The sequence below is a fragment of the Triticum dicoccoides genome, chromosome 1A, assembly GCF_002162155.2.
Source record: "Triticum dicoccoides isolate Atlit2015 ecotype Zavitan chromosome 1A, WEW_v2.0, whole genome shotgun sequence".
Taxonomy (NCBI): Eukaryota; Viridiplantae; Streptophyta; class Magnoliopsida; order Poales; family Poaceae; genus Triticum; species Triticum dicoccoides.
Genome location: NC_041380.1, coordinates 559,257,050 through 559,268,193, shown reverse-complemented (window position 1 = coordinate 559,268,193; position 11,144 = coordinate 559,257,050). Strand labels below are relative to the sequence as shown.

Genomic DNA, 11,144 nt, shown 5'->3' with positions numbered 1-11,144 from the left:
GGCCGCCGGTGGCTTGCTCCGCCCTGCCCGTGGACGGCCTTGCCTCAGCAGTGGAGGTCGAGCCGGCTGCAATTCGGACCGGCGGCGGCTTCTTCCGACGTGCGGTGACGGATTCCGGTGAGTTCCGGGTAGATTCTGGCTAGTCCGGCGGCGGCTCGTCTACTCCGACGAGGTTTGACCGGTTTACAGGCTGAACTATATACTACCTCCGAAACTGTACATATAAGGTTCTCACGGATGGATTTTCAGTGCCCTTTAAAAAGTTTAAGGGCCGAATGAGTTTTACGGGATTTGCTAGGGCCGTTTTTTCGATCAAAACTATAAACACCTCATTTTTATGGGTTTGACCATTTTAAGGGGTCTGCTAGAGATGCTTTAAAGGGGGAGAAGAACTGGAGACACTAAAGACATCAGCTCTAGTGTCCTTGCACCTATGAAGTCAGTCTAGTGCTTTGGGGTGGAAAGCAAGATGCTCTAAGGTCTGCTGAACAGAGCCGAGTGTCCCCCGCTCGGGCAGGTGCAAGGCCCCCGCGTCGCCCCCCGCTCGGGCGACTCGGGTGGCTCCCCAACCCTAGCCGCCGCCGGGGCCTAGCCCATCTTCCCCCCTCCCCCCGCCGCCGCCAGAGGACGCCGCCGGCTTGCGCCCGGAGGCCGACGGCGGTGGCGGGGGCTCTTCCTCCCTCCCGTGTCTCAAGGGTGGCGGGGCCCCAACATGCGTGGAGGTGCGGCCGATCTAGAAGCGATGGCGTTGGCTTCGACGGCGGCGGCGGTTGGCCCTGCCTCAGACCACGGGCGGCGGCTACGGCGGCTGGCCTGGATCGGGCGGCGGCGCGATGCGGTCTTCGGCGGCATGTCATCTGGCTTTAGACCGGCGGCGGTGTCGAGGGCTTGGTGGACAGTGGTGGTGGCCGGCCAGAAGCTTGATGATCGGATCTCGAGATCCATCATCTAGTCCCGGCTGCGAGTTGGGGAGACATGGTTGCCGATGAAAACCAAGCCGATGACAAGCGATGGCGGCGTTCTACGCCGTTACCTTGATGAAGGCATCGTCGTGTAACTACTGTCGACCCACTCGTGCTGCTCCGGGGGAAACCCTAGGATCTGGTGTTCCAGATCGGACGATGGCGGCACTGCGGTGTCGTTTCTCTCTTGGGAGCATCGTTTGTGGAGCAGCGCTGGAAGTCAGAGGCAGGAGGTGGAGCGGCTTCGTCTTGCACGGAGCTTCGATGGAGATGTCAAGTCATGCCTGACCGACAGATGCTACGCTTTGTCATGCCTGGTCGGCAGGTGCTACGCACGACAGATCTTTCAAGGACTTCAAGCTGTGTCGGCTGGTGGTACTTGGCAGCATGGCGCTGAGGTGTATCAGTGGCGACCGCGACGTGCTCAGCTGTTTGCGCGTAGGGAGGAGGTGCCGTTGGGCGCCGTGGTGGCATCGACGATAGCTAGACCGAGCAAGGTTGATGCATCAGTACAGTTCTGAAGATGGAGCGGTGACAGTTGACGGCGGCGGCCTCTGAGAGCACGCCGGACCAGTGTGTGCCCCAGGCCCGACAAGTGGCTAGGTTGGGGTTTCAGGTCTTAGATGTTAGGCTTGGTTGCGATGTCTGTTTGGTATTAGGCCCAGGCTATCTGCGCCTCTTCATCAACTAGATAGATGTTGCGAAAGTTTGTTGCTTAGACGGCGGCTTTAGTCTTACCGTTGTATGACTTTATAAGGTTTTGTGAGAATAATTAATAAAGTGGCCGTATGCATCATCCAGATACAGAGACCGGGGGTCATCCTCCTTTTCTAAAAAAATTAGACTATCGCTTGGAGTCAAGGAAAAACTGCTGAATCGAATTGGCATGATTAAGATACAACACCGTCTGAGGGATGCTAAAAACGTGGCACACAAGATTGCTAGATTTCTTATCATTCAAACTCTCTATTTTCCGGGACTGCAAAGTTATTTTCCTTGTGCAATAGAGTGCGTCAAGTGGCATTCCCGTGAATAAAAAAACACGTATATTTGACAAAGCATGGAGAATCACTTCTCAGGTATTTAAATCACGTCATTATAGTAGGATAGAGTACAAGCAATACCAATACTATAAGGTGGATGGGGCGACGTACGCTACGTACATACAGGAAATCCGCGTTCCGTGACTACACCGTCTACGTTGATAATATGCAATATATTTCATGTATAACATCAGGAAACCAAATTAGGAACGATGTCATAGACGTTCACTCCATCTGCTTCATTATCACGATCAATGCTCCGGCCGGCTAGCGGCTAGGCGCTGTCCTGCAGCGCCTGGAGCAGCGCCGAGCGGATGCCGTCGGCGTCCTCCACCGAGGCTGGCACGTCCACGAGGACGTCCTGCATGGTCACGCCTTGGACGCGGCTAAGGCATCCATGCTGCACCTGCAGGTCCAGCGACTGGAGCGCGCCCATCAGCCGCGCCGGAGCGTGGCTGGCCGCGGTGGTCATACCACCGCGGCCGCGTCACGTCCCATCATCCGCACCGAATGCAGATTTTGTGAGCTTATGCACCCGGGCCTCACTATCCTAACACTCCAATGTTGCTTTGAGATCTGTGCTACACAACTACCTTATTACATGATATTTTCTCTTTTTTGTTTCTCTCATATAAAACATGTCTTGAACTTCAAACTTTGCAGTACAACATAACTTTGTAACTAGAATGTGAGATAAAACTTTCAGATTTTTTTGTCCGACATAAATATGAAAAATAAGATTTTTTAATCAAATAAATCTCATTTTGTATATTTATGTTGGACCAAAAAATCTGTAAGTTTTATCCCACATTCTACATAGAAAGCTTTGTTGTGCTGCAAAGTTGAAGTACAAAATACATGTTCTATATGAGAGAAACAAAAAAAAAGAAAATTATTTGCACGAATCGTGATGCAGGAATGAGTGGTTGGATAAGGAGTACCCGGGTGCATAGGCTCTAAAACATGTTTTCGCATCCGCACCTCCACCATTTCATCCACCTGCAGGAACTTGGAAGCCGGACCACCACGAGAAGCGGCCGTTGGGCTTTCCTCCAATGCCTTGTTGGTCTCCTCCTCGAGGGACGCTACGCGGGAGCGCAGCTCCGCGATGTAGGTGGCGGCGTCAGCCAGGAGTGATGCCTTGTCCATACGGGACACGTTGGGGACGACAGCGCGGAGGTCGCAAAATCGACGGTTCAGTTTGTCGCGGCGCTGCCGCTCGGCCTGCACATGGCCGACGCTGTGGCGACCGTCAGAGCGTGGCCCGGGTTTCCGGCCTCGCCGCTTCGCATGGCACTGCGGATTTGCAAGCAGGAGGCTCGGCGGCGGCAGCTCGGAGAGCTGAGGGCTACGGGGGAGCGTGCTCCCCATAGGCCACAGCTCCCCGTCCACGTTCTTGGACATCATGCCGTCGTGGAACAGCCATTGTTCGGGAAGATCCTGGGACACGAACTCGAGTACCTGATGGCCCACGGTGCAAATTGGGAGGACGACGTGGGTGGAAGGAAAGAGGAAGGCGGACAGAGTAGATCGTCCATGGAAGGCACCTCGATATCGCTCCTCTGTCGCCTCGAAATGACAAGCAGAGATGCTCTATGTACTATGATCGTATGGTAAGTTCGGGTATGCTTTTATACTGGCGGGTGGTGTGGCACGTTTTCCGGTTATAACCTCGCTGAACCGATTAATTATATGTTCAAGCAGCGGCCTAGGTTGTAAGTAGGGTGTTGTAATCTTGGAAACGATAGTTGATATGAAAAATATGGCGACAGAAAGAGATGCATTAGTAAGGTCTCTTACAGTGGTTAGTACCCTGTAGCAGTATCATATTGCATGATATCACATCACTTTCGTTACTAGTACATTTCCATTGCATTGTATCATAACCTAGTATACTGTGGTGCAACCTTGTTTAGACTAGTCTAATAGAGTATCATCACGGAAAAAAACCTTGTTTAGACTATTTAGATATGCCATCTTTAATTGTGTAGTGCCATATCGTATGAACCAAAAAGAAAAACAATGGTTAGCAGACTATAGCCGATAGCGCAGTATAGCCGACAGAAAAAGATGGATTAGTAAGGTCTCTTACAGTGGTTAGCACACTATAGCAGTATCAGAGACATGACTTTCAAGCCCCCTACACACTCCGACCGCTATGAATTTTTTTTTCAAGAAATTTGAAAACAAAATCAAAAAAATCTGAAACTTTGGAACATCAAACATGATCAAACATTTGACGTTCTTGCAAAGTTTCAGCCTCAAATAAAATTTGAGGATCCCTAACCTAAAAAAACAAAATCAGTGTTCAAAATTTATGTGCAGTTTGGAGCAGTAAATTTTTTTTGGTGAGTCCTCCTCGAATGTTATTTTTGCCTGAAAATTTGAAAGAACATCAAAAGTTTGATCCTTTTTTATTGCCCAAATTTTCAGATTTTTTGTAATTTACTGTTCATGAGGGTGTAGTGACACCCGGGAGCTGTCACACCTTTCTCAAGTATGATATTGCATGATATCTCTTTGGTTACTAGTAGTACATTTCCATTGCATTGTATCATAACCTAATACTGTAGCGCAACCTTGTTTATTCATTTGTAGAATCAGTTGTGTTCACAATCAATTTGCTATTAAATTCCTCGTTTGTGCTGATACTCTGTCAGACTAGTCAGTCGTGTTCACAATCAATTTGCTATTAAATTCCTCGTTCGTTCTCTATGGCACACTATCAGAATAGTCATAGTAGGTGTACTGTTCTCCTTTCGTTCAGTGAAGAATGTAGTTTAACTATAAAATTTGTCTATAAAGTAATGTACTTTCTATCTTCTCGATGCACTTTAAAGTACAAAAAAATGATTTTTTTCTTATCACACGGTAATCAAGACCAATAACATTTTACACATGGTCTTCTTAATTTCTATATGCACTTAGCTCCTTGGATGTTGGCTTATTAAAGAGGAGAGAGATGGTGGCTTGCATCTCCTCAGCATTTTTTTACTTCGCTCCATAATTTGTCCTAAAATTTCTACAAGTACACTTTTCACCGAATGGAGGGAGTACATATGTAGTAACATGCATCCTCATCCAATAACAACTAGGCATATTGATGACATGACGTATTATATTAAATGACAAAAAGGATAATGGTGGTTACCATCACACAACGTTGCATCACTAGGCATCAGACTACTGATGCGTTGCATCTATCAGACCAGCCGGAGGCCGTCGGATCGAAAGCAGGATCTACGTCCAATTGGATAATTAGGCGACACGATATATTAGGTGATTGCTCCTTCCTAACTACATCCGCAAAGCACGCCCTCAAATCTCAGCGTCTCTTTCCATCCGTTCTTACTCCGTAAATGTTGCTTCCAACCCTCGATTATTGCGTCTCCGTAAATATTGCTTCCTGACTGCATACTTGCATGGTTTTCTCTAGTCTCTAGATCAAGAAAAGGGCAGGACGATACGAAGCAGTGATCGGTGCTTCCCTAGTTTGTTTCCTTCACAATTACTGCACTGGTTCCATAAAACTGGGCCGTAACAACTTCCATAAATAACGCGAGTCTCCGTTCTTGTTTTCACGTCAGACTATTTGCTTCCACTAGTAAGCGTGCACGTGCAACGCACGTATTCTAATAAATTAAAATAAAAACATGAACTTTTGTATTGTTGTACCGAAACATTTAAATGTGCTGTCATACTCAATTTTTAATGTAATAATTTATTTTAGATTAAGTCATAGGTCTTGTTTGACGGTGAAAGATTTTCATTGTTGAAATGTTGTGATTCCAAAATTCGAAATACAAAAATGAAAAAACTCGTGCATGTAACACACGACCAATACACATGTCTTCACATAAAATTAACGATCACATAAATGTATTGTAATTGTTACTTATTACAAAAATACATAAAATAACAACTAAGCAACATTATCTAGTAATCATCATTTGATGATAATCCTCTCTGGAAGGTCCATCTTTTGATTCGATCTATAATGCTTCGTTCTAAGACTGGGATATTGTTTAGAACTTCATTTTCTTCATACTTCAAAATATGAACCAAAAAGCGCTTCCTCAGTTCAAAATCATCCTACATATGCATTATATAACATTGTTATTAGAAAAAAACATGAGTAACGTGTGTAGAAATGAGCATGGTGTGAAATACTTACCTTGGGTACTGGAAAATGTAGTGTTCCATCATGCCATGAGTGCATTAAATTGAAAATCAAATAACCAGATAGGGGACTGCATGTATGAAATGTTACATGTGAGTTGAATGAATCAATTAAGAGTGTGATGTATTGACAATATTCTTACCCGTATGGATTTGTGGGAACAACAGGAACTTTGCATCCCCATTTCAAAATGTCGTCCTTAAAGGCAGGGTTTGCAGTTTGAAGTGCAAGGTTTAGATCGTTGACCATAGTTTTAAGTATATGCTTTCCGAAAGTAGGTATTGAAAGCGGATCCAAAATAGAAACAATTTTTTTTTGTTGGTCCAAGATGAACAACAAAAATAGTCCAAGAATATCACAAGGCAATAAAATCTGCAATGACGCATCAATCATTATCATTTATTAGGACCAAATAAACAATGACTTTGAATTGAAATCTTACCGTATCACATTCTGAGATATGATACTCATTGCTATTAGGCCAGCTATCAAATAGTTGTGCCAACATAGCAATGTCCATACCATCATGATGACTTGGGACTCGCGCATACTGGGACATGGACTACAGTAATGTAAGAAAACATGAGTAGAATGAGGCAAACTGTAAAATGTGATTATAATAACTTACACAGAATCGTAGATCCATATAGTTTGTTGGGACGTCTCTAGCAAGCTGGACGTCATGGCATGCTAGTATCCTCACAGCCATGTTAAAACAATCAGCATCCATGTACTCATCATTCTTTAATATGTTCTTTAATTGTCTCAAGTTCAAACTAATAGGATAAGGTTGAGAGCTTTTCACCCATTCGCTCCTGTGAAATGGGAATTCTGTCAATTATAATTATACATGAGTAATAATTTATTAGAAAAAAAGAATTGGAAAAATGTGTCTTACTCTAGCAAAGGGATATCATCAACCATGCTGATGAACAAGCAAAGTTCATCCATTAAGTCGTCGTTTGTTGGAGTGACAAACGGCGAAAGGATAAATGATTGCGAGATGAGCTCAACTTGTGATGATGAGTTGGATGCTTTGGGTTTGTTAGGAGGTCTTTCAACGATCATACAATCGGTGGGATCCGTGTTGGTTTCATCATCATCCAAGTCTCGGTTTCTTATATCATCATCATTGAATTCCAAGTCGACTAAAATGACAGCTAATTTTGTTCTAAAATCTGTCATATGAACCTAAAGTGAAGTAGTAACAAGACTTAATTTTCAAATAATGATAAAATACGAAATAATTAGTATCATGATATGATGCAAATTATACCTGTTCGGGAGTGTCAGACAGACTATCTCCTGTGAAGTACTCCATGTAATTTAACATCCAGAGACCACAAGATGACCTGGATGATTACAAATTTTTGATATGATTAATAACAAAAATATTATATTAATACTAAAATATTAGTATTATAAAATGATGTTGACCGAACCATAATTCATATCGAACACGCTCGATTAAAAAGGAATTGAACAACGTTTGCCGCTAATTTAAATCAAATGACCAAAAGGGCTATCAATAAAATAATTGAATTTGTCAACACATATTTTTTATTATAAATCAACTGAACAAAAAGGCTATCAATAAAAAAAATGAATTTGTCAATGCATAATTTCTTTGAGAGGAACCCATATAATTATCCCTTCATCAAATGGGTTGTCGATCATAGATATTAAAAATAAAACAAAAGGGACACGACCGATGATCCATTCGGCGACATAATTTGGCCACGCAAAAGAAACCAGAGGTTGCATTGCAAAAGGAAAGAGAGCAACCAGAGGAACACTAATGAGGAGCTTCGGGCGAAAAGAAAATTAAAAAAAGAGCAGCTGGTGCAAAGTATCTCAGTCTCCCCGCACACTAATGTGGAGCAGTCGTTTTCTCACAACAGTATGTGTGCGTGGTGAGACGGTGAGAGACACTCACTTTGCTTTCTCCGCCGCACGCCGCCGGCCGCCTTGTGTGGAGCAGGGCGCATGCCGCCGGCTGCCTTCTCTCGAGCAGGACGCATCCTCTCCCGCCACGACGTCTTCTGCCCCCCTCCCCCTCCCCGCACCACCACCACCACCACCACCACGGCCTCACCCCGTCTCCTATCCCACGACGGCCTCGCCTCGCCGGCTCTTATCCCCACCACGGCCTCGCCCCGCCGCCTCCTCTCACCACCGCGGACTTGTCTTGCCGCCAACCCCGTGGATCTTCCCTAGATCGACTCTGCCGCCGCCATCATACTGCCGCAGAGCAGATCGAGATGCGAGATGCTGGACACGATGCGGGAGCAGGCATCTTGAATTGGACCGAGATCCAGTGCGTCGACCTCACACAGTCTCTCCGGGAAGGAGTTCGCAGCTCGCGTAGGTGTTCGGTTGCTGAAGGTATGTTGTTCGATTAGATGTTGTTAACGCACCTACAATTATCAGTGGGGATTTAGTCAGGTGACATTTTTTAGGCAACCATGTTGTGATAAAGCTTCTTAATTTGTGGATTTGAATATTGGGTGGCTTAATTTTTCACTATCAGCTAGCTCTAATTGATGTTGAGTCTTTGCTTTTTGAGACTTTGTAGTGTCGCAACCAATTTGGTATCTGCACTGTTTCTATCAGAAATACATGTGAGTCCATTCTTTGACATCTGAACTTTGCTGATGCTTATGCCATTGTATGCACAACAGGCACCTTCACCACATTGTCATTCATTTGTGAGATGTTTCTGTTTCTCTATGTTGGCATGGATGCATTGGATATAGAGATTTGGAAGATTGTTAGCGGAACACATATACAGGTATGCTATATATCTGCTTCTTTCCATATGTGTAGTAACATATTCGTTGTTCAAATGTATAATATGCAGCCTAATGAAATGTATCGCCTTGAGCACCATTATATAGGCCAGATCTAATGAGAGGTGCTGTGTGAATTGCATTGTCATACAATAAGGTAAAGAATTGCATTGGCATACCAAATCTGTTGATCAAATGTGCTTTAGGAATGCTATGCAGGGTAAAAATAAAAATAATAGCATACCAAATGTACCCTGTTAAGCATAAATGCTCTGAGTTATATTAGGAGGCATACCCATCGTTCTGAAGACTGCTCTTAATATATTCTTCTCTTTTCCATGTTGTAACATCTAGATCAGTCCACTTATCGGATTTTAATTCCATGTGCTTGGATGCATATTTGAATAAATCCTCCAGTCCTTCTAGCTGGTGTACCAAAAAATGGAAAAAGTATAAGCATCACAAGTGAGAAATAAGAAAAAAAAGCTTCTTAGAAAAGATGGGGCAGTAGGATGAAGTGCAGACCGTATCAGTGAGGTCCTTGCGGCTCATGTATGGGCCTAGCGAGTCGAGCACCTGGACACATTTTTTTTATGGCATTTATAACACATAGGTACCAGTGAACGTCCTCCATGTTTATTGGAAAGTATACCTGAAGAAAATGATTATTTTAGTTGTACTTGTACGTGGATGAATCGGTCATTGTAGCTGTAATTCATCCAATTATGTAGGACACAAAGACTAACCATATCATTTTTCAAATACGCTTTGACTCTGTTTAGTACCCATGCTGGTGCAGCATCCATGTCATCTGAGGGCAGATAGCTACCGATCTTTATCATCTTTGAGATGCATGCATTCTCTAAGAACACACTTCCACCTGACCTTACTTGTAGATGCTCCGTAGCAGTCATGCAATTTATATACGTATTTATGACCTACAATTAAAAGCACACATAGTATATTAGATGACACATACTGATAATCAAATAGCATCTTCTAGTCGTAATGCGATAATAATAATAATATACTCACTTCGTCGCCAACCCATTCTCCAGGAGTTAGAAGAGATAGTAAATGTCTTTTTTTCAAAAATGCGTCGCCGATGCTCACTAAATTTCTTTCTTTGCTTGGTTCAGACCGGATATTTTCTATAACAGACCAATCATCGCCACTGCAGGCATAATCTGTCACGATGGCAATGATAACATGTAATGATAATAACACAAAAACAATAATGTAGCAGTACAAGGACATTGAATGTTTTGTTCCGTGCCTTGTGAGAAACAACATAGTCTTGTGCCTTCTTAGGCTTGTTATGCCGTCGTTTATGTTTATTTATATGCACAGGCATTGTTAGCTCGTCCTCTATAGTCTGAAGCCCTTCCGTGTCCCGTGTTTGTGCCAATTCCTCATCCTGAGCTGCCACCATTTGTTGACTTGTTTCGTTGTGGGTTAGTTTCTGAGAACAATATTGAATGAATTACCCGTGTGTAGGATATAATATAATTAGAATAATTTGGGAAGATATAGTTGGAAAAGGAAAGTCACCTGTGTATGCTTAGAATCTTCATCCTCTCTGTTTGCTATGTTTTCTTCAAGAATAGGTGTATATTCTGGGCTATCCAAGCAATTATTTTCCTCCACTTCATTATTGTTGAGTATCTCACTTGTTTCGTCATCGCTAGGTAGCTGAAACCCATGGTAGTATAATATTATAAGAGCGTGAATATATTTTTGTAATGATATTGTACTAAGATAATTACAAACTGATCTTTGGCGTTAGACATGTGGAAAGAAAACTTGCCTCTGTTGATTCGGGGATTGTATATCCATCCTTGGTTATCACAGCATCAAAAAGCATGTTTAGTGGACCCTCCCTAATGGACTCTTGTGTAGCCTTTGTGGAGTCGGGATCTGTATCCTCTTGTACGGTTATCACCTCTTCAACCTGCATATTCTCTGTATCCTCCATAGTAGATTCTTCTTGTATCACCTCTGTCGCCTCGGTGTTTGTATCCTCGTCTTTCTTTACATCTTCAATCTGCATATTATCTATATCCTCATCCTTTGCTACCTTGTTGATGTTTTCCTGAAAACCCAAGCATGACATTTCTAGATAGAAAACCTTGTATAGGAAGAAGAGAGATATAATATGTCATTACCGTGT

General features: G+C 43.5%; 1 protein-coding gene, 1 long non-coding RNA gene and 1 pseudogene across 2 annotated transcripts; all 3 read right to left on the bottom strand.

Moving 5' to 3' along the window:
* Positions 1-2,279: 2,279 nt before the first annotated feature.
* Positions 2,280-3,543, bottom strand: LOC119329876 (annotated as a pseudogene).
* Positions 3,544-5,941: 2,398 nt separating this feature from the next.
* Positions 5,942-6,716, bottom strand: LOC119355220. The gene is made up of 4 exons (XM_037622004.1): positions 6,628-6,716; positions 6,328-6,557; positions 6,180-6,255; positions 5,942-6,097 (listed from the first exon to the last, which is right to left on the bottom strand). The coding sequence occupies exons 1-4, from the start codon at positions 6,703-6,705 to the stop codon at positions 5,942-5,944; spliced, it is 540 nt and encodes a 179-aa protein (XP_037477901.1). The 5' UTR covers positions 6,706-6,716.
* Positions 6,717-9,311: 2,595 nt separating this feature from the next.
* On the bottom strand, positions 9,312-9,916 carry LOC119289688. Its single transcript, XR_005141582.1, has 2 exons — positions 9,721-9,916; positions 9,312-9,626 (listed from the first exon to the last, which is right to left on the bottom strand). It is a non-coding gene; the product is annotated as an uncharacterized LOC119289688 (long non-coding RNA).
* Positions 9,917-11,144: the final 1,228 nt, after the last annotated feature.

Coding starts and splice junctions, on each gene's coding strand:
- LOC119355220 (XM_037622004.1), bottom strand. CDS start 6,705: ATGGACATTGCTATGTTGGCACAACTATTTGATAGCTGGCCTAATAGC. Junction 6,558..6,627: donor ATATCTCAGAATGTGATACG/GTAAGATTTCAA, acceptor GCGTCATTGCAG/ATTTTATTGCCTTGTGATAT. Junction 6,256..6,327: donor GTTCCCACAAATCCATACGG/GTAAGAATATTG, acceptor TCATACATGCAG/TCCCCTATCTGGTTATTTGA.